We start from the raw sequence: 23285 nt of genomic DNA on the forward strand, positions 1-23285 counted from the left end.
TCATTGTAACATATAGAGTAAAAAACAAGGTTAAAATGCCAGTTATCGCCAACAAAATCCATTTTAAAAACCGGTTTCAAATTTCTTATAATTGTTTATAACCTGAAAACCCCATGAATTAGGTTTGGTAAAAAGACAAAACAACCAACATCTATGATATCTCAACTTCCCACATCCTCTGGCGTCTTGAAGTAATTTGCACTGTCCAACAAACAGTAGAAAACTAAAACATATAAAAAGAAATGTGGGATTTGTTAGCGATGTCCATTAAATAAGTTTATTGCCCTTCGTTGTCATTTAAAGGAACAACACACGTGACATCATGTAAAAGACACAGGTTGGGCGTCATGTCAGCCAGCTTAAACAAACAATAACAGCAAACTTCGCAAACGCAACAGTTATTTTCACACAAAACTCCGGTATCTCCATCGTAAACTGTTGCTGTTGAGGTCAGTACATTAAGCAGTCACTTGTCACAGGGTTTCAATCATGAATCCAACAAAAGCTTTTGAACAATAACCTTCAGTTTACATAAACAACACAAAGTCACAAAGTTCGTGTCAGAGTCAGTCATGGCACAATGGCTGAAATAAATGTCACGATCTGAATGAGTCGTCAGTTGTGTCCTTCTTTTTAAATGGCAGCAGCATCTTTTCAATTTTTTAACTACAGTGCACGGGGGAAGATTTTCTCCGTCACAGAGACAATCTTGCTTCACTGATTTGAGAGTCAGGCACGTACGGTCCCAGCAGTAACTGGAGGTTGTAATCAATGACAGAGAAATGTCATCACAGTTGTTTTTAAAGTCACAAAAGTATGAGAGAGGCCTGATTTTAAATGGTTCTGCTATGAGATGTTCACTCAAAGCGCTGATTCATTGTTTCCATCGTTAGCAAGAACATGCTTGGAGGACTTATTGTGATATTTGCCCACACAAAATTACCAGTTTAAATTTAATCGTGCACATGAGCACTATTCAAATTCTAGATTTGAATTTTATCCATTTGGCACCAACTTCCTGTTGCTAGATTTTAAAAATCCTGCAGCTTCACCAAAATTCACTCAAAAAGTGGGCCAGTGGCTTTTCTATTGTTAAACCGTCTGAGAAATCAAATAAAAAAAGGCTTGATCATCCTCTGAATCCTCTCTTAAGCCCTTTTTTTTTATAAACTGGCATGCGTGACGCAAATAAACAACAATGCCTGACAGTTAGTGCTGTACATGGTTTAAAAAAAGAACAATCAGTATTAACAGAAACAAGGGCAGAGAATCAGCTTTGAATCTAAAATAACAGTGTTTGCATTATACCGACTGCCTGCCTCTCTGTAGACGCTTCACTTGCATCCCGAAAAGATCAACTTTTGTATTCATTATTTCAAAGTTCAAGAACTCTTGGGGCTATTTTCAGATTTTGGATCGAAAGCTTTATCCAAAACATAATTCATGTCAGTAGGGAAAAAGCTGATCTTTATCAGCGGAATGTCCTTAAGTCTTCTCTGCTAAATAAAAAGATTTGCACTGATGATTGCCGTTCACAACACAGCACGCAGACATATGGCGCCACTGTAAAACATGCTTCTCCAATTTCTTTTCAGGAGCTACAATCTTTTATTTTTTAGGCTATCTGACAGTTTTTTTCAGAAAAGAGTATTTAAGTGGTTTATTCATGTTTTAAAAGAACAATCAATCCTTCAGTTTATCTGGAAAATTCAGATTTTTACATAGCAGTATCGATATGTAAAAAGGCAGAAGATTAAGTCGCATTCGAAACCCCACAATATTAGCAGACCAGTGTCGGCACCATGTCAATATTCAATAATACAGGAATCTGGGCTCAGAATCCAACGCTGGAGGAGTTCAGATTGTCTAGGAGAGAACATTTCTTTTCACTAGATGTAGCTCTTAACCTGGTTTTGCATTAGGAAACAAAGGTACCGGAAGTTAAGGGTCCATCTTACCATAAACGTTCAAGTGTGAAATATCTGTGTGCTTTCAAGTCAGTGAATCCAGCTGAAGCTCGTGCCGCATCTACAGAATTAAGTTCAAAAACCTCAGCGCTCTTCTCCCACTTACTAATTGAAATGGAAAGTTGGAGTAGCTGCTTGGCTGCCAACTTCTCTGAACCGTATTCATTAGTCATTTAGAGTTAAAGTCAAGTCAGTATATATTCACCAACCGTACAGCTACAGTATCAAACCGTGGCGTGCTGTCCACTGCAATCCATGAGAGACAGCTCTACAGTTTCAGTTGAAAAAAGCCCAAAGAAGTGACTACGTGTTGGCCCTCAATCAAAGGTAGGAAGGTTAACTAGACCCACATTCTCAAAACTAACCCGTTAGTCTTCTCTCTTGTCAAACTAAAAACTACTAACCGGTTCGTTTAGCAAATGCACGTCTGGTTAACTTCCCCAATAACACTAAGGAGCAGTACTGCTATGAATGAGCTGTAAGAATACCGTTGGTTCGGATTAAATTAAAAAACAACATTCATGTCAGAGTCAGAAAGTCACATGCTTCCGGGAGATCATGCTCCTCTTTTTTCCGTCCCATTTCTCCATAAAAAGAGTGAGAGTGACTGAAATGACGGGAGGAAAATAAAGTTTCAGCAAGTAATCTGTCAAATAATTCATGCTGAAAATGTGATAGAAGGTAGAAAATGAGGTCCGGCTTTTCGCAGGTCGAGAACAAAGCAGTCTCATTAGCATCAAGTAAAAAAAGCTATTGACGATGTTATATCCAACAGCACCCACGTCAGGATTTCAGTTGTGAGCCTCATCATTTCACACTGGACGGTACAAAGAGGCACTGGTCACATGTGTAACGTCATGATCCGTAGATAAGAGGCTGGTAAAGGTCATTGAGAGGGTAAAAACCTCTGCAGTGTTTGTATGTGTGTGTCAGAGACTGTCTCCCGTCTCCATGACAGTAGCAGCTGGAGCTGCCTGCAACCTGTTCGTATGATCCTCTGCCTCCCATTGGCCGCTGCACACATCCATCACTCCAAAGCCCGGTTGGTCCTAGCCCTGCGACTGCCTGTGTGTGTGTGTGAGTTGAAGCAGGGAGGGTGGGGCAACAGCGTGCAGATCACAGAGGGAGTAACGCCACGCTAAGTGATCTTCTCATGCTGGATCTGGTAGTAACACGCCTGTAGGTGGATAGTACAAGCACATAAATCCCTTTAAAACCAGGAGGCGATTAACTGGTAGTGTAATTGAACAGTTTCCATTTCCCCGTGTTAGGAGCAAATAACAAAATCCATTTTTCTTTTATAGCATTTAGGATTGTACAATTAAATCTAGAGGAGCTCTCCATTATATTGAATGACAGGAAGCTCTGCGTTACCTTGAGCGTGGTGAACATGATTCCATGCTCTCCATGCTGGACGCTGGGGTCCATCAGGTCTTCGATCAGGCTGACCTCTGACCCCAGGTTCCTGATACTGAAGGGGGAATTTTAAACAACATTGAAATTGAAAGCCTAGACATTGAGTATATATCATTATATAAAATATTATGCAGTTTTGTCCTGTTGGTCTGACCTTTTTAATATTTCATTCACCAAACTATAAGCAAGGGATTACAACAAGAGTGTTTCACAATCTTTGTTCATTTTTAGATCTGCTTCAGCATTATTACTTGTGTGTGTGTGTGTAGTTTAGTGTGTGATGGAATGAGTTCTGGGGCTGACCGAGCTCGCAGCACAACGTAGAGGAAGACAGGGAAGAGGTCGTCCATGGACCACAGGAAGTCTTGCTTCAGCAGCGACTGGACTTCCTGCGTGATCTCCTCGAATGTGAGCTGGATCACCTGCAGCTTGTCAGACGGAGTGAACGTTGTGCTGCAAACACACAACAAACACAAATATATATATTTTTCGCCCCATTTTATTCTTCCTTTTCCAACTTGATTCTAAGTGAACTGTGTTGTGTTTATTTTCACAACATAAGAGGAAACTACAACTGCATTTCACGGTGCTGTCTTCTGAATTATAATAATAAATATGCACTGTGAACCTTGCATGCAAACCAAGGGTCAGTTCCTTTGTATCTACAACCAAAAAAACTGGTTCATCTGGTGTCAGTCAGTCTGACAGTTTATTTAACATGAAAAACCTCATAAGCTCTTTAGGCTAGTGTAAATATTTAACTTGTTCTACAGTTGTTAAAGAGTTTTACCTAATCTGTTGCAGAGTTTCCACTGCAGAAGCAAAGCAGGCGTCTTTGGTGCTGGAGAGAACCTGTCGGAGACAAATGGGCAGAAACGCAACTGTTTACATCTTCATACAGTACAAGAAATACAGTTAATTCAGCTTTAGCAGGTGACTAATTTAATAATAAAGCTTGATCTGAATGCAAACTTCTGTTTGAGCCTAAATCAATTGTGTGATTGTAAATTAAGTACCTGGATTTTTGTTGTCGATGTACTTGGGGTAGAGTAAGATGAACAACCAAAACGTACCTGCTGCTTCTCCCCCAGTGCAGGCATGCAGACAGAAATGGTAACAGGCCAGAATTTTCTGGGGTAGGAAAGAAAGCAGGTCAAGCATTTGTTCAGGATTCAGACGAAAAAACAGGAAATAATCTCTTTCCCAGTGTGGCACGTACTGCTGGACGCCCAGGAAGGCGAGGAGGGCAAGGTCAGCCTGCTTATTGAGGCGGAGGACGCAATCCCAGTAGACGCCGTCTTCCTTCTCTTTGTCTAGAGCGTAGAGGGTGAAGAGTGGCGGGTAGAGGCGAGGCAGTAGGACGGGAAGCAGCAGAGCCGAGCAGCTGACCACACGGCTGAGTGCAGAGGACACACAGGAGGGTTAAATAAGACCAGCTGATGTCTTCAGCATCACAAAAAAAGCTTTAAAGAGGGAAATCGTTGGTTTACACAGGTTTGGGTGACTGCGGCGGGGCATCAGTCGAGCCTGGCTCCTTCTGGTCTGGTAGGTTCGTGGTTGGCTCTGGAATTTGGCCACCCTCTTCTGGCAGGTCTGGGAACAGAAACCTGCAGAGGATTGAAGAACCCATGATGGAAACTGCATATGAGGTTGTTTATATCACATGTAGAATTGCGGTTGATGGTTATTTTTACGGTTTCTGGGGTTTTATAGACAAGTAATTTCCCCAGCTGCTCAAAAAAACCCTAGAGGAAACACTGCTATGTGATTAAAATCATAGCGATACACAAATCTGAGATAAGAGGACATTTAGAAATAAAAGCTGCATTGTATGTTAAGCACCTGACAATCTGGAAGATGCGGTTGAGGTAAGACTTGATCTCATTGACAGCCTGAGGCAGGAGTCGCCGGTTGGCTCCAACGCCCACGTAGGTCATCCTGTAGACCGCCACCAGGGTCTCCACCAGCCGTCCCAGTGGGTGGAGTGGGGTGTCACAAGCCTGAGAGCGGGAGATATTTTTACAATCCTGAATAATTATAGTGTTTTCAGTGGGAGTGAGGAGCGGTGGGTGGATTCACCTTGATGAGGTAGAGGCGGATGATGTGATATCTGTCCATAGTAATGGGTCCCACATGCTGCGGGATGACCTCCAGACTCTCCAGGGTTCTACTGTGGCTCCGAGAGAGAATCTCCGGCCTGAGATAAAATGGAAAATTATAATATGATCCAGCTATAATCTAAATATAAAACATTCATGTTTAACCGATCCAAAAACATACAAATGACAGAGAGAGCGTTACACAAATCGCATCATGTCGCGTGTACCTGTCCTGGATCTGCCACCGGTTGGTGGTGAGGGCCACAGCTATGTTCTCCCACGCCTTCCAGTTTTCTCCTTGGCCCGACGTCTCACATCCCAGCTGACTCCAACACTCGACAAACACCGCCTGCCACTTATCCTCCGAGCACACACACAGACGGCCGAGCTTCCTGCAAGATCACACACAAAGTATATGATGTATATAATATGGCGAATACGACGTCCACGCTGATGATTTCTGACACTGTTAGCTTACACAACATGAGTCTTTTCTTTGTCGGCGTCGAATAGGTGTGGTTTGAAGTAGGAGCCCGTCACCTTGAGGCTGGAGCCCCATTCACCACCAAAGGAGCCCTCCAGGTAGTCACTGTTTGCCATGGTCAGCACACCCTGAGAAATATCCAAATCAATACATTAAACAACACTGAAATACGTTTCACTGCTAATACTTGAATAATATCTCGGTACAGAGGCCATGTATAACATTTAGGCAGTTAGCCAAAATGAATCACACATCCAAAGGCACATGAGTTGTGATGTTTATAAGTCACCTTTCCATTCAGGGTCCAGTCGTCAGAGAACTCCCCCTCATACGTTGTGTCGTCCTCTGACAGAAGGATTCCAGTGCCCTAAAAACAACAAGACTCAGTTCATTCTTCAAAAATGTCTCTACTGCTTCTCCATCAAAAGCCTTCCTTATATTGTACAAAGTATAAAACAGCTAATATACATATAGTAGCTTTATTTATTTTGAGCTTAAATAAGAAATCTTCTCAGAAACACTCAATAATATCAATCACTGAAGATCCAACACGACTTGGAGAGTTTTGAAAAAAAACTGCACTGGCATTAAATCAAAACACACAAGAACTTTCACTCCTGTTTTTCCAATTCATATTTTTTCTTGTATAAATAACTGTGACTTCATTTTAAAGACAGAAGTGCTCACCATCATTTTATTATCTTTGAAGGTTCCTTCATAGTACAGGCCAAACTGGGTGACGACCACCCCGGTGCCCTGCCGCAGGTGGTCCTGCCACATGCCCATGTACTTTTCTCCCCTGACAAGCAAACAAACCAACAGCTCTTAAACACACAAATCAAGAAGAAAATTGCATGGTATTTTGTGCAGGGCTTGTTTTTCTCATGTAAAATTAATGCAACAGAAATTAGAAATTGCATACAGTGCAGAACCAGACACGTGCTGAAGTTAGATTGGTGTGTGGAGTGAACGTACTTTGTTATATCGTCAAAGACTCCGTAGCCTGTCTTCTTGTCCTGCACCCACTGGCCTATGAAGACACTGGGGGAGGACGTGTTAAGCTTGCCGCTGCGCAGCATGCCGTGACCGTGTCGCATACCATCCTGGAAGGATCCATCGTAGACCTCACCACTGGCATACCTGCAGGCAGTGATACGATGTGTATTCTGAGCTTTGGAAGCTGAGTGCATATCCAACAATTATTTTTCTAAACCACTGTGTTTGTTGTTCCCGTGTCCCTGCCTTATTGTTGCCCTATATGAACAAAACTATTGTCATACACACTGACCTGTACGTCCCGAGGCCGTGCATCTTCCCATCTTTCCAGTGACCTTGATAGTGATCGTTCTTGTTGAGCGCTTTATTGGGAGCGGTAAATTCTCCAAACCTAAAAATACACGAAGGATGAAGAGAACCTTGCTAAACTCAGCTGACTTGTGAAAGAATCAGACATCAGGCTCATTAACAGTGAGTGCACACGATGAGAGATCACAGAGTGGCTTTGACGGGCAGCGCTCACCCATCTTCCAGTCCGTTCTTGAACTCCCCTGTGTATATTCGCCCATCAGGCCATTTTAACACTCCCCTGAAAAACATTACAAAGTTCAGTTGAAATGTACATCGCTATGTGTTTTTAATAAAAGCTCAGTCGGTGTTTGTCTTACCTGCCGTTGGGTTTGCCAGCGAGCCAGCGGCCTTCGTATGTGGCCTCTTTCAGACGCCCATCCTTATAAAAAGTGTAGGATGCCGTCCTGGAGATAGGAGGCTCCAGCTTTGGCCCCGACCCCGGGCTGACTGATGTCTTGTCGTGCGTGGCTCCACTGAGGGCCTGGTCCACCGTCTGGTTGATGGAGCGAAGCCACTTCGCCTGGAAGCAGATGAACGGATACTTTTAAGATGTAATTCAGGCTCGTTGAGTTCCCTCGAATGCAAATGTAGTTTTAAGAAGAGCAGAATGTTTTGTCAGTCAGCTGCATTAAAAATGGTTTACCTTCTCCATGGGAGAGGAGGCCAGCAGGGTGAACGTCTCCTCGGGTGTGATCATCTTCAAACCGTATCTACACACACACACACACACACACATACACAAACACACACACACGTAAACACATACATTTAGTTTTCAACATTTATTTCCTCCCAGAATTCTTAAAGGTTTCCTGTGATCCTCAGACATGTTTTAGGTTTTTGACATTAGGGGACAATCGAGACTCACGTCCCAGTGTTCTCCTCTGGGATGGGCTCCACCCACAGTGTGGCCAGAGGGAAGACGTGATGGGTGGAGAACTGGAGGAGGGAGGATTAAAAAAAGAGAGCATGGAAGGGGACATTATTCTCACACCACACAAAAGCTTAATCGCTGTGAATAAACATTAAAGTTTGTGAACACAACGAGGAGGGGAAGTACGTTCCTTCTCTACATGAAGCAAATCTAACACAAATAACACGACTGTAACTGGCAAGTCTGTCATTTCTAACACTAAGTGGGAGGAAAACCAATTTGTTCCTCTTGACAGGGAAGAGACGCAGAGTAAAAAAGTATGAGGTCACTTATGAGGTCAATGTGACCTAATCAATGAATCTGTGAGCCTAACTGTACATCTGTGACTCCCTCCATGCATTCTTAAGATTACGTGTTCACGAAGCAAAAAAAGGTTTGTTAGGTCACAGCGACCGTGACCTTTGACCCTTGCCCACCATATTTTAATCAGTTCATCCTTGAGTTCAACGGAACGCTCATTCCAAATTTGAAGAAATTCCCATCAGGTGTTTTTGAGAAATACCTGGTGGTGTTAAAAATTAGTACTGATTCTGTTCGCACTTATCTTCCAGTCCACCCTTTTATCAATACTGTATACTTTTATAATACAGCAAAATAATAATGTATACTTAGTTAGAGGCTCTTTTCAGTTTAGTGTTTTTTGCAATAAGTCACACAAAATATATAGTTAAAAATGAAAATACACAGGTTTAAAAACATTGATTACATATTGATATTACGATTAAAAAGGTACATTCAGGCAGACATTGATGAAACATCAAGAAATATACCTCTTGTTCATAAGTAACCAAAATGAGACCAGGCTCAGTCATGCAGGGCAACATGTGTTTCACATGTTTTTCAGGAAGCTGAAAACTATGTGCATGCTTTTAATCACCAACACCCTGAGTCTCTTTCATACAGTCAAAGAGGTTCACATCACAAGTCACAAGGGTTTACCAGCTTCTGCAGGAATTCCACTAGACAAACCTGATTTGGTTTTCGAACCATCAGAGTAATACATATTTGAAGAGCCCTGACAATGACAATCAAACAGTGATAGAACAAGAGAGGATCACGACAGGAATCATAGGACAGAGATATGCAAGACAACCATGGGATGCAGACCAGAAGAAAAGAGGAGAGGAAACGGAGGACAAACAGGAAGAGAGGGGAAGGAAAGTGCTTTGGAGAAGTGACCAAGAAACTGTTTTATGATTTGAAGGGACATATATTTTAGAATGGATTTCTTATCCTTTCAAACCGAATGGTCAAACCTCCAATTACACATGAACCAAGGCTTGAACAGTGAACAAAGTGGTAAAGGATTTCTCAAAAGTTTCTGCGTGTTTTGGATTCCAGTGTTTTTCTTTAAATTCCTGTTTCTTGGTCAAAGCCAGTTCATCCTCCCATGCAGTCTCCTACAGCAGAGCAGGCAGAGCGTGGAAGCAGAGGCAGGGCTGTGTATCACTGTGCATGTTGTTCACCTCTAAAACATACTATGAACTGTCCCCTTTTAGTTCCTTTAACATAGGTAAAGTATGACTGAAGCCATGTGATGTTTACGCAGACTGAAATATTCAAACGCATGCCTCCATGCCCGTCCAGTGCATGTTTCTGTACTATTTTCTACTAAATTAAACTTGATGTATTTGATGTTTATGGAAGAAATCAAATATGGGGGTCAGTATGTCTTCACATCATGACTTTCTGTTGACTGTTGCTTTTCTTTTCAAGCCATGATTTGAATAATAACTTTTTGTATCTAATTACACAAAATCGAATAATACTACAGCCATCATTCACTTGACTCTTTGCCTTATTTTGATTTCAAAGCATTTACAGGCGTGTGTGTGTGTGTGTGTTGAAGTACATTTGTCGTGTGTTTTAATTTGAATCCCCTCCAACAGGGCTGAACCCAATGACACACAGCCCTGAGCCCTTCATACACACACACAAAAAGAAAAAGACGAGGAAGAATAGTGGGACAGGGGGAGAGTCGGGGTCGCTGTATTGACATTTGCTTCTAACTGCATACTTACAAGATTTTTACAAGGCGCCACGCCCTGACAGCACGAAGGCAAGCACACACAAACGCTTGAAACACACCAGGTTAGAGTGCCTCAAATATGGCGGCAGTGATAGAGCAAACAGAAGTGAAGAGGTGCATGCGGGGCTGACCTGTGCGTGGACCAAAGCGTCGTTGAAAAGGATGAACCAGTTGACGGAGAACCTCCCGGCGTTCTGTAGGGTCAGGGCCTTGTTGCTGCTCTCGCAGATCAGCCGACGGTGAGGCTTCCTCAGAGAGTCCTGACAACACAGTGACACCATTCAGCAACATCACATGACAGCTCGAGTTCTCAATATGGATGCTTCACCGTGATAACGAGGAACACATACTCTCAGTGAGTTTACCGTCATTTTGCCAGGGAAGCTCTTCCAGAAGTGAAACGTGTACTCAGCGTCTTTTCTTCTTCTCTTCAGCTGGAGGGACAAAGCTTCAAACTTGGAGCAGCTGTCCTGCAGCCTCTGGTATTCATCGGAGCACTGACAACGCACAAAAATGTTTACCATGAAACATATAATGCCGTTTTACAAATAGAGTCAGATTGCGGTTTTACCATAAGGAAGGTTTATACACGGAGGACATTTTTAAGGTTATTAGTGTATTTTGTTAAAAACTTTTGATGCTTTAAAGTTTGTACAAATATAGAGAGAATAGGTGACCGTTTGTTTTAAAGGTTTCAAGCTTCTTCATGATTTCCTAAAAAGACAAAGGGATGTAATTGTTGTTGTGAGTTATTATACAAATTCCCTATCCTATCTGGTACTGATGACTAAAATGGAGACAGTGTTTAGTTAAATTAGTTCCACTTGATTGTTTCTTTTTTTAACTATCAAGAAATTATGGGTCCTGTAAAATAAATATCTATGAATAAGAACATAAAAACGGATGTGAGTGAAAACAGAGAAATTTAAGGAATAAAACCAAAAAAATAATCATAATATTATCCTAGAAGCGACTTGACATGATAAATAATAATCATCATCATTTTCTACCAGGTGTCATTGATAGTACATACACTTTTCAGCCACTCTTCATAATCAGTGTGACATTAAGAAGAAACGTGCAACTTATGTGTTTCCCTTACCACTTCGAAGCAGGTGGCCAGTTTGAGCAGCAGTCGGCCGTATTCATGAATGTGGTTAATTGGGAGGTAGAAGAGTGCCGACAGGAGGTCTGCCACGGCGGGGTTCTCCTCGCTGCACTCCGACAGTCGCTGCAGCAGCTCAGGACTCTTCCCAAAGAAATCTCTTTGAAATAAAATGACTATTTATGAAACATTCGAACCACATTCTGTTTTGTTTCCTATCAAAGTCTGGAACTTGCAGCAAATCATCATGTCCCGTTAAATATTGTTCTTGTGGATTTGTGTGTACTCACAGCGAGGGCTTGGTCAGGGCCTGAATACCTCCCATCACCTGGAAGTTTCCCAGGGTGCTGCAGTACCTTGACAGGGATAAAGAAAGAAGTGCAATTCGTATTTTGTATATTCATCTATTGTATTAAACTATTTGTGTTGATCTCAGTGGCGAAGACGTACTCATTATAGGAGTCGAGGAAGATGCCCGCATGGTCGAGAATGAGCAGACTTTTGACATCCCGTCCACGGCGCAGGTTGGCTGTGAGGCTGGCGGCGTGCTGCCCGGTCATGTGACACAGGAGGCTGAACTGACCTGCAAGAATCTGCAGGAAGCCAAAGGTCACCTGACCAAGGGTGGAGCTCAGCGATTCTGGAGAAGGGCGGGACAGAAATAGAACAAATTCAGCTGAAGTTAAAGTGTGATGAAGCTTTTTGGACCTCGGTATTTCCCTTTGTGTCACTCTTACCCAGCTCCAGCAGGGGGCGTATTATCTGTGTCTTGATGTTGCACAGCTTGCAATAGAACTTCCTCTCGGCTGCGGCCAGCTCATGGAGGCTGGCGATGAAGCCCATCACGTTTCTGTCCGAGAGCGCCACGCATCGTTTGCCCCCAGCAAACACGCTGCTGACATAGCCCAGCTGCAAAACACATGAAACAGCATAAAGAAAATACATTCATTGAATTTCAGCAGAAGGTATCACAAGGAATTTGCAACCATAAAACCCCATCAGTTCATTTGTCCTTACATGCATGCAGAAAGGCAGTAGTACAGGCTGCGGGGTGTAGCCCCCTGCCCGCTCCTGCTTCTCCTCTCCTTCTTCCTGGTGACCCGGCTCCTTGGCCTCACTCTCCTCCTCCGTCTCTTTCGCCTGCTGCCCGCTGTAATAAATGATGGGCTGGATGCAGTCGCCGTCTGCGAGTAGGAGGGTGTGTTTACTCCCTGCGCTCACATCCCACACCCGGATGCCCTCCGAGAGCTGGACGAGGAGGCACAAAGTTTGGATGTGAAAAAAACACAAACCTTGAGGTTTGTGTGCGACTGGGCGGTTCCCTCACCTTTGCAAGACGGGGGATGGTGCTGGGGGACTCCATGTGTCCAAGCTGACCAGAGCTGTTGCTTCCCCATGAAAATACCTGGAAGAGAAACACATTGATGGAGGCATACAAAACATCTGTTCAACAGGTAATATAATGGACGTGTGACTGAAGCCGTAGACCGACCTGAGACTGAGCGGTGAGGGCGAGGGAATGACCAGCGCCTGCCGCCACCCGCACCACCTCCTTACTGTTCAGACTCTTGATGCACAGCGGCTTTAATCTGCAAACACACACACATCACACTCCTGTCAGGAAATGAGTAACACATTTTAAAACAGCTTGTAACATCCAGCATTGCGAACATGCTGCATCCTGCCTGGCCAGGTTGTCCCCGTGTCCCAGCTGTCCGTGCTCGCCGTGGCCCCAGCTCCATACTTCTGTCTGCAGGGTGGGCAGCACCTCCGGGGCCTCGGGGACCGCAGCTCCCAGCGGGGTGAGGGCGACAGCGCGCATCCTGGGGCGAACAGCTTTTCTCAGCAGCCGCGGGGACACTGGATGCAGAGAAAAAAAGTTGTCTTCACAGTAAAAATAATATTAGCCTCTTCATAAGCATAAAGAAATCTGCACTAGTCTCTTTAAATATTTTCTTACATTGGCCAATACTACAAAGACAAAACAAAGATAACGTATAAGGTGAGACAGAGTTGATGAAATGTGGAGATGTTTTGATGACAAGCCAATAACAAAGTACCTAAACTTGAATGAATGTCTGGTGCAAAGTCCGGCGCGAATCAATGAATATTATACAAACACAGCAGTGACATTCGGACCAGATCAGCCAGCTGGTGTAAAAGCACATGTTGTCATTCAGCAAACAAAGGGAAGAAGCCTGCAGGCAGCAGACAGAGCAAACACCGATAAGGCAACGGAGAAAGGAGAGAAACTGACTTGTTTTCTTCTTCAGGGAGAAATTACTGATGTATTCACAGTGTTTCAAGTTAATTAATTCATCATAGCATAATATTTTTAGTGCCGTGTTTTGAATATATTATCTGAAGGCAAAAAAGACACACATTATGTGTTTGTAACCATTTTAAGATCCCATTAGAGTTGCTAATCTTTTTAACGTTGGTACATACAAAACAGAGCAGATCTACAAGTACCACCTAACTCCTCTACATGTCCGCCGACTACTCAAGTTGCAGGATTAATTGGGATGGACAGAATATTATGATGTGACAGTGAAGCTGACCTCTGACTTAATGAAAATAAAATGTCCACACTTCATAATTGTTTGCAAATTTGTCACAACTAGCACATTTATTCTATAAAACCACTACAGAACCAGATATTGAAATCCAGAGTAAATGATCCGAGGCAGGACAGAAATGACTATTATCTAAACGTGTTTATTTCTGTTCGGGGTCACACAGAGGCTCTGAGCTTATTCAATAATGCATCAAACTTCCTACCCTTTTTCTGCTCTGTTAAATCAGACTAATGTGTCCTCCACCCTTCATCATCAGAAAAATCCTGCTGCCAGATTATCAATGATGGAGGCTAAAAAAAGATCTGCATTCCTCGCACAAAATCGACCATTCAAGTAAGCTAAGTCGGCTCAAACAGCACCTGCTAATGAATGGCATTCACACGGACACAAAGGCACAGTTTGTTTTACCATTTAGGCAGGAAAGAAAGTCTTTAGTCCATGTAATATTCAAAGCAAAACTAAACATGTTTATAATCCATGAAAAATCCTGAATGCAGGTATTGACATTGAATGTGTCATTACAATAAAAAAGAAAACGTGGAAAACCCAGATTTTTTAAACCTTCCTTTTGCTTTCTCAAACCAGCTGTATGTGATGTTGCTCTGGATGACACATACAACGACACTACTGTGCACAAAGCATGCCACAATGAAAAGCCTTTGCAGTGCTCACAAGCATGAACACACACAGACATAGACCTGCACACGCGCAAGGCGTACTTACGCAGCAGGGCATAGGAGGATGATAAGAGGTGAACAGCGTATCTACCCTGTGAGAGGAGTCCTGGGAGTGAGAGGCGGCGCCGCATACTCTCGGCCTCCTCCTCGCGGATGTCTCCTGTGCTGGAGCTCTTCTTGCCCTGCATGGAGTCCTCCTGGCGGACACGCTCTGTGGTATTGTCGCCGACTCCCGGGGCCGTGCCGGTAAGCCCAGTGGGTGCGCCTGACCGAGACACCCCAGAGGGCAGGTAGTTCATCATCTTTTTGAGGGACAAGGCCTCGTAGGTGGAGGCGACCCGCTCGCCCACAGCAGAGGCGCAAGAGGCCACCAGGGTGTTGAGTGTGGCGCTCGGGCTGGAGGCGAGGCCCACGGCTGAAGGCTGGAAGAGAAACAGAAGAATCAAGGACGGAGTTTCAGAGAGGACCACATCTACATAAGTATCTGTGCAGTAAACTCACAAGCAGACTGTGCAGTCCTCCTGTCTTCGCTTCTGTCTGTGTGTTGTCTGTCAGCTTCTTCAAGTAGTCTTTGACAGCCTGCTCATCTGGATAGAGTGAACTCTTGACCACTGATACAGCACCACTGCCGCCTTCAGACTGAGCAGTGGGGTCAGAGTCTGAGCAAGGCAGCACTCCGTTAGCCAATGCTGTTTCCTCTTTCTCCAGGTCCTGGACGGGGGCAGAGTCAGAGGAGGGGTCAGCACTTGTCTGAGGTGCTGGGGAATCAGAGTGTGAGGTGGATGTATGAGAGGAGAGGACGGGCTCAGATGGAGATGTTTTGAGTCCGTGGGCGGGCGCCTCCAGCTTCCTCTCATCCTTAGTCAGCTCCGCGCCAGGGGGGCAGTAGTGACCGTCAGAGATGATGACGTGGTCCTCTTTGTCCGTCATGGTGTACAGCAGCTGGTTACAATGTCTGCATTTGTCCACGGGGGGCCGTTGGACATCCTGAGATCCCAGGCAGCGCACCAGGGCCAGGCTGTGCAAAGCCCCGCAGGCCACCTGAAGTACATACCTCCCTGCTAAGTGTTCAACCTTTTGTGGTTTCCACACAGGAAAGGTGGCCACATTGAGGCCCAGCTGGCAACCGCTGCCCCATGCCCACACCTCCCGCTTGACCGACAGCGCCAGGGTGTGCTGTTCCCCACAGGCCAACTCCAGCACAGGCACCGTCTGCGGGGGAACAGTGTCCGAGTCCACCAGAGCCACCGGAGTCGGGTTGGGGACGGCACTGAGCCCCGACAGGCCACACTGTCCTGCCCCATTGTCCCCCCACATGTGGACGCCGCCATCCTCCGTCACTGCCCCGCTGTGGAAACTGCCAGCTGCAACGGCGACCACACGCTGCCCGCTTAGAGCACATTCCTGGGTGGGTCCTCCAGGGACTTGACTCTGCTTCCATGGCAGCTCCCCAAAACTGTACACCTGTCCTCCTGAAGTGGAAGGAACAATGAAATCAAAGACGGACATCTCAAGTTTTAGTTTTTCTCTGGTTCTGGAACACTGATCAAAGTATCAGTATTCAAGATGAATAATGATGAGTGCAGGTGTAACCAGCACTAAGTACTGATTTTCATTACCTTCCACCAACAGAACTCCATGTCGTATGCCCAGTGCGACCTGGAGGACAGGCCGGGGTAGAAGCATCCTCTCTGGGGTGACGCTGCAGGAGTAGCCCTTCCAGGTGTGGAGCAGGCCTCGCTCTCCTCCATCATCGTCCCCGGAGCTGAAAGAATCAAAATCATTTGGAAACATAACGAGTGACTCAGACCACAAAGACATGTCAGGATTTTAACTTTCAAATAGCAAACAGCACCCAAACCTATTTGTTCAAGATAATCATTTATAAACTAACTATAAATGTATTGGCAGAAATGATTATTTTCACTTCTGGTCTATTGAATGACAGAAGTTCTGGAAAAAAGGCAAAACGGACATTTGAATTGTCACATCCAAAATCCAAATATATTCAATTCACCATCAACTTTACATAAATTGATTTTTGACATTCTGTTTTAACCAAATGACTTAAAATGTGTGCAGGCAGTAATGCCTTCATTGCTCAACAATCTGCTTAAGTGTTATGTGGGGCAGAAGAGAAAAAGACCAAATTATAAAACCAACAGATGTGAGGCTGATGCAGATTAAAGACACAGAGGTGTGGGTGGCTGACAAAGTCGAAAAGAAGCCTGCAGCTTCTCACAATTTGGCCTGAGCTGATGCTTCACCCCCTCCTTCCTCTCTGATCAGCTTTTCCTCCGAACAACAGAGGTTTTGTGGGTGAAAGCAGAAGCTAGCACAAGTCTATCTGTAGGCGGTGTCACATGGTGATCACATCCAGCCAGAGGAGGTAAACGATCCACTCAGGGAGGATTATGGGGGGACCGACCTCTTCCTCTGGGATTCCATGAATGGGGTCTGTCACTCCATGTGCACGACACACACGCAGGGCTGCTGTCACTCCTGGATGCACACCTGCAACACAATAACACATATTGTTGCAGCAAGCGTAATGGCTGGCAGTGCAAGTGAAGCATGTGTGAGTTATAGGGGGAAAACCTCCGCAACTAATCAGCCAAGGAGGGAAACAATCAGAATGAAAGCAGCTATGGTTTCATTTATCCTCCGGCAACGAGCTGACGTGCTGTCAGAAATTAGCTTGATTCCACAAAACCTCTTACAAGAGCTAGAAATAAACATTAATCCTGCTAGCGATCACCGGCTAGTCCTTCCAGCTAACCAAGCTAGCTCAAACCACATGTGTCACCTCTCGGTTTTATTGGAAATAAGCTGATTCAAGCCTGTTCGTTCTTACCGGCTGGTGCTTCGCTCCGCTCCCCACACAACACACACGTCCGTCGGCTGTTCGCAGCAGCTCAGTCCCGCTGGTTACGATGCTCAGCTCCTGGTGTTGACACCAGCTAACGGCGAAGATCGTCTACGAGGCGGGGAGGTCTGACTCGGGAAAGCGACGCACCAATGAAGGTCGTTCCTTCCCTCATGTCAGGGATTATAAATCAAAACGTCATCTTTATTTGTATTGAAAAACAAATATAAATAAGAACTGTGATTAACATTAAAGATAACATAACATAACACAAGATAAAACTTTACTGATCCACACACTGGGGTAATGCAGTTTCCGCAGCAGGCAGGTTAGAAATAGGCATAGACAAGATAAATTCATATGTATATATATATATATATATATATATGAATTTCTCTTAATATATATATATATATATATTAATATATTGCACCAGCAAGTAGAAGATTAATTTGTATGTAAATATAAGGACATATTATGATGTGCAGTGTTTTTTCTATTAGAAATAGTGCAAATAGTATGAGTAGAGTGCAGTAGTTGATTTTTCATTCTGGATGGTGTTGTAGAGTCTGACTCTGTCTCGTTGGGGGTGAGAAGTGATGGAACTCAGCTTCACCAACATTCCTCCTTTCACCCACTTCCTCAGTGGACTCCAGACGGCAGTCCAACACCGAGCTGGCACTCCTAACCACTTTATTTTCTCTTTTTGACTAGACAATGGCCTAGAGCATTGCAGAAGCCACCACAGTGTCCTGCACACTCGGAAGGACCTCAGTCCCCTGAGCAAATAGAGACGACTCTGGCCCCTCTTGTACAGGACATCTGTGTGGGTGGACCAGTCCACTTTGTTGTTGAAGTGAACACCCAGGTATCTGTGGTCCCCCACAATCTCAAGGTCCACATCCTGGATGTTCACCTGTGTAGTCTGGGGCGACAAAACCAATATAACCTCCACCCACCAGCATTGTACTCCTCGCAGTTAAGTGTGTGTGTATGACATCTACAGAAATAGATCATTTGACTGAATGGAAAGAATGAGCAAAATCTAATTAGAAAAGATTTTGGGTGTATAAGATTTATTTTCTGTTTGAATGAGAGACAAGATTATGGAATTCGGGGAAACAGAAACTTTTATATGAAAAATGTGACTCATTCACATTGTGGTTCCTTATTTAAGCCAAATGTATGATTATTGTTGTGATTCCTCTCAAAGCCTGACCTTCTGTCTGAATGTGGTACACCACAACAACATCAGAGTGGGACCTCTGTCTTTTCTACCGCTCTGTTGTTGTAACAGTTCGACGGAACCCGAGAAGTGTCAGAATAGATAAAGTGCGAGGGTGAAAAATAGGGCAGTAAATGATATTATGCAACTTTAAAGTAATTAAATGGGACACTCGCACTGTTACACAACAAGATATGTATAGAAACATGATAGGAACAAATCTACGTCAGTGTCGCAAAGAATTTACCATCTGTAGTCAATCCAGATGCAAAACTGTAGATCTATACACAATTCTCTCTGCAATTAGCTTTAAAAAGTTTAATTTTGTCCCATAAAACCATTAAAATACATCTGATTGCCTTAATGACTTAATTAGAATTAGATTTTATTGCTAGAAAATGTCGATCAATGTGCTCTGTCATTTTTGCTTTGATTTTTCTAATGATATTTACATCTTCATCAGTCTCTCCTCACACTTTTATTTCCTGGAATTTGAAAAACATAAAAATCCCAAATAGTAAAAATGGCTTCAACTGCAGGCCGTTCATAATCCAGTGGAATAGTAATAGTATTTATTTGCATAGTGCATGAAAGTGTAAATTCCAAATCTCTTACTTAGAATGCAGTAAAATACAATATGCATGCTCACAAATAATTATATACATACATATTTACATTATAATACTAGACATTATCATTATATATATTATATTTTTATATTAGTGAGCAGATGTTTATTGGTGTATTTGTTAAAAGCTTCTCCTGTGGAGGAATATGATAAATGACATTACAGCCAGTTAGAATAAAAAGTATATAACTGCTGACAAACAAATGCTTCATATTAGGAAAAACTTTAAATGTGTTTATTGCTGTTGCAGATTTAAAAAAAGTCTTAAACTGCTGAAAATTATTGCATAGGGGGACGTACAGTAAAGTGTCACCAAAAAATCGGAATATTGGCAGTTTAAATACTCATATATAGTGTGTTCTGTGAAAGACAGGAGAAACAACACAAATCCAATGTGGCACATTCACATGATTTGACATATTTGGTGGTGTGCAGTGTGCCATCTAACAGCAGCTTCACAGTTAATTACATTTAAATTGTTATAAATACTAAACCTGACCAAAACACAAGTGTAAACAGGATGAGTTTCACGAGTAAAAAGTAAAGAAACATTTTTGTATGTGTGTCAAAATAGCAAAAGGGGATTTTTGTGCGTTGGATGTCAGACACAGCCAGTGGCGTCGCCTTGTGTCCTGCAGACGGGATGTGTGGAGTAGTTCAGTTTGTAGTTCAGGCCGATCACGAGCGAGCAGAACTGACTGACGCCCACGAAGTCGCAGCAGACGATGTTGACCCCGCCGTCCTCGGGCCCTGGCCGCTGCTCGCTCGCCCAGCTCAGCAGCAACCTGAGGGCCTTCATCGTCATCTTCCTCATGGTCTCGAGGGGATGGAGGAGGACGTACGGGGCGTCTTCAGTCAGGTTCAGGCCGCTGACGTAAAAACCAGCTGGAAAACCAAAACGGACGGTTACGGATAAAATTAAGTGACGGATGAGGAAAACAATTTACACAAGGCTCAGTTGATCGAACATAAGATAAGATTTATTTTAAGAGAGTAAAAAATGTCCCACTTTTTCCCATTTCATATTTAACATCTAATAATTTCCAGTCAGAAATATAATATTCAATTATATTCATAACTATAGAGATGAATTATATATAATAAGATATTTACAAATGAAATATAAAGCCACACAATGGCTTTAACCATCAAACATTATATAAAGAACTTGAAATTAGCTCCAGATGTAATATTGATGTAACAATTACATGTTAATGCATCAAGATCAAACAGGAAATAATATAACAATGACCGGGTTTCAATACTTTCCCTTAAAATTCTGAAAGGAGGACTTTTATTTGAAATGAAGTATTTTCACCTGGTCGCCTTCTGCGCTTCTGGTCCTCGAGGAAAGCGATCACCTTCTTCGGGTCTGGGCTGTCAGCGTACCTGGAGACAGAGTGCCCCCATGAGGCCAGTGAGGTTAATGTTTAATGTTTTTATTCACTTAAATCGATTTTTCAAGGAAAGTCTGGAGATGGGGCCGGCGTGGTGATAAATGAATGGGATAATCTCTGAGCTTGGAAAATGCTGCAGCTAAACTTTTGTGATAATACTGCGCTGCTGCGTTATTTTGATGCATAACAATAAAAGCGTGGTGTGAAATGCAGGGTTGAAACTCAAGTTACCAGTAAGGAATTTCAGCCCACAGCTCAGGGTGCTGCAGCACCACCTGCAGGTTTCCATAGGAAACGATGACCTGCTGCCCTCTGGACCAACAGGAACGCAGAGTGGGGGTCTCCTGCACATATACACATAAAATTAATTAAATTCAGTAAAGAGGATGTATTCATTTGTTTAAGACAGGGGTCCCTAATAAACTGGCAACCGTGTGTATACATACAATAATATGATTATTAACTTTATTCTTATATCACTGACCCTCTCATACACACAATGCAGCAAATTAAATTAAATTAGGATAAGAAGGCAATTTTTCCATGTTAGTACATTTAATTCTGTCCCAAAGCGGCAGCTCTGAGAATTGTGGGAAAGACAGTCAGCTAAGAATAACGACGATCAATCTGTCCGAGCCTTATAAATCGAGTTATGGTCACTATTTTAGCTTTCAGTTCCATTCTAATTAGTTTAAATCTGTTTTCTTCTCTTATCTAACTTTGATCATTTACCCAATAAGTCAATTTAAATGCCCATCAAAAGTTCCCAAAGCCCAAAGTGAACTCTTCAAGCGACAATCCAAAACATAATTATAACAAATAATACTGAGAAAAACAGCAAATTCTCACTTCTGACATCAAAAGACGTATTTTGATTTGTGACTTGAATTATGAATCTATTATCAAAAAATATTTTTTTATATTCTCTGTGAATCAACTGACTAGTCAACTTTCTACCTTTTTCTTTTACCTGTGAGGAGCAGAGTTTTTCTCCAAACAGTGTGATGATGTTCTCCACAAGACGGGCGTGATCTTTGTCCGTCAGCGAATCGAAACGCGAGCAGGAGATGATCACGACCTCTTTAGGATGAGCGTCCAGCCAGGCAGCCACTTCGTCCAGAGCCTCCTGCAAACAAACTGATATCCTTATTACAGAGAATGCAGTTTTTTGCCTCTGACTTTTGCATTCAGTGTAGTTTGCGTACCTTGACGGCCATCAGCGAGTAGATGCCGTGGGCGAAGAACAGCGTGTTGCCTCCCGCAGGCTTCCTGGCGATCCGCAGGTCCAAGAACCGAATACCGAGGTCACACTGATCGCTGAGGACCGACTGCTACACTCACATACAGCGAGAGAGCAAGAGACAACAAAAACAATAATGTGCAACTATAGTTTATCCACAAAAATAAACCTTTTAATAATTGCAAGTGTCTGTAATTCCAGTGCCACCAATACCTTGCTCAACAGCAATGGCAGAATAACTCAAAATCTTAGACCCTGTTCCCTACATGCATGCTGGGTTATATTTGTTGTAGGATGTGTTTAGTTTTATCCATAAATATTACGAGACAGCTGCACCACCGCTGGCCCCTGCATCTGTCCCCTGGCCTGTAAGCACATATGTGTGTGTGTGTGTGTGTGTATGTGTATGGAGGGGGGGGGGGTGCTCTTGAACCTGTGTGGTGGCCCAGCGGTACACACAGGGTCGAGTCCAGCAGGGAAACAGCCTGTCGAATACTCTGAGGAGGCAGGGCTCTGATCTGAGCACGGGAGAGGACACGTCCAGGCAGAAGGACATGCTGTCATGGCTCCCTGGGGAGAGGGAGAGAGGGGGGGCAGCCGGATTAGTAAAAGGTTTAAAGGTGAATCTATAATCTATGTGTTTATAGATTACAGGTCATATCAGGATTACTAATGCTAAATATCCCGGTGTACCCACTTCCACCCTAGATTTGGCTTTACCGGGCAGGGCCAGGTTCCACAGCGGGACGTCCAGCAGCTCCTCGGGGAGACGGGACATCCAGTCCGGGTTCCCTCCGAGCTGCAGCCGCTGCTCCTCCTCCTCCATGTTTCTTCTTATCATGTCATCACGGAGCTCGGACAGGCTCCGTCTCTCTGCTGTTCAGGGGAAACTCAGGGTTTGTTTACAAAGACTTCCGGGTGCAACGCTTCAACGACATAAACCACTTTTCCGGCTTTTTAAAAATAAAACCGCGTGTGGAAAATGTTTCGCTTTCAAAACAAAAGCACATTCACAGCGAAAGAGCCCAGTTACAGCTTCATTTGAGCTCCGGGTCACTCTATTCTAATTAGATACAGTAAGTTTTAGTTTAATTTTGCCTTAAACAACATGCACACGAGATTATTTTTGCAAAAAAGAAGAAAGTCGACAATTTCCAGTCGTCACTGCCTTGTAGTTACTCACTTTGACCACTTGAGAGCAGTATTCAGCTTATTTTAATCAATATATATATATAATATTCATATTGATTTTAAATTAAACTACAGGCAGTTAATTACAATCACACCTCCAA

The 23285-nt window shown here is 43.5% G+C and overlaps 2 protein-coding genes across 13 annotated transcripts; both read right to left on the bottom strand.

The window, feature by feature from the left end:
* Positions 1-263: 263 nt before the first annotated feature.
* On the bottom strand, positions 264-17640 carry als2b (alsin Rho guanine nucleotide exchange factor ALS2 b). 11 transcript variants are annotated; one of them, XM_069521161.1, is made up of 35 exons: positions 17492-17640; positions 17066-17151; positions 16257-16402; positions 15139-16109; positions 14729-15059; positions 13067-13241; positions 12874-12970; positions 12709-12786; positions 12399-12629; positions 12119-12290; positions 11832-12021; positions 11672-11737; positions 11379-11541; positions 10642-10773; positions 10408-10536; positions 10269-10292; positions 8182-8252; positions 7957-8023; positions 7631-7833; positions 7486-7551; positions 7255-7353; positions 6942-7106; positions 6654-6765; positions 6256-6333; positions 5961-6094; positions 5710-5874; positions 5463-5580; positions 5226-5383; positions 4874-4990; positions 4603-4779; positions 4457-4514; positions 4174-4235; positions 3687-3836; positions 3342-3438; positions 264-3144 (listed from the first exon to the last, which is right to left on the bottom strand). In XM_069521161.1, exons 2-35 carry the CDS (start codon positions 17083-17085, stop codon positions 3106-3108), a joined length of 5061 nt encoding a protein of 1686 aa, XP_069377262.1. In that variant the 5' UTR covers positions 17086-17151; positions 17492-17640; the 3' UTR covers positions 264-3105. The 11 variants fall into 11 exon arrangements, with proteins under 11 accessions (XP_069377262.1, XP_069377256.1, XP_069377258.1 ...); XM_069521155.1 differs by having other exon boundaries at positions 4400-4514; positions 10627-10773; XM_069521157.1 differs by having other exon boundaries at positions 14684-15059.
* Positions 17641-19569: 1929 nt separating this feature from the next.
* Positions 19570-22936, bottom strand: LOC109644521 (PI-PLC X domain-containing protein 1-like). Of its 2 annotated transcripts, none has more exons than XM_069521467.1 (7): positions 22714-22936; positions 22427-22563; positions 21959-22084; positions 21724-21879; positions 20985-21097; positions 20675-20745; positions 19570-20241 (listed from the first exon to the last, which is right to left on the bottom strand). In XM_069521467.1, the coding sequence occupies exons 1-7, from the start codon at positions 22832-22834 to the stop codon at positions 19958-19960; spliced, it is 1008 nt and encodes a 335-aa protein (XP_069377568.1). In that variant the 5' UTR covers positions 22835-22936; the 3' UTR covers positions 19570-19957. The 2 variants fall into 2 exon arrangements, with proteins under 2 accessions (XP_069377568.1, XP_069377569.1); XM_069521468.1 differs by having other exon boundaries at positions 22691-22926.
* Positions 22937-23285: the final 349 nt, after the last annotated feature.

Source organism: Paralichthys olivaceus, chromosome 24 (assembly GCF_024713975.1).
Source record: "Paralichthys olivaceus isolate ysfri-2021 chromosome 24, ASM2471397v2, whole genome shotgun sequence".
In the NCBI taxonomy this organism is placed as follows: Eukaryota; Metazoa; Chordata; class Actinopteri; order Pleuronectiformes; family Paralichthyidae; genus Paralichthys; species Paralichthys olivaceus.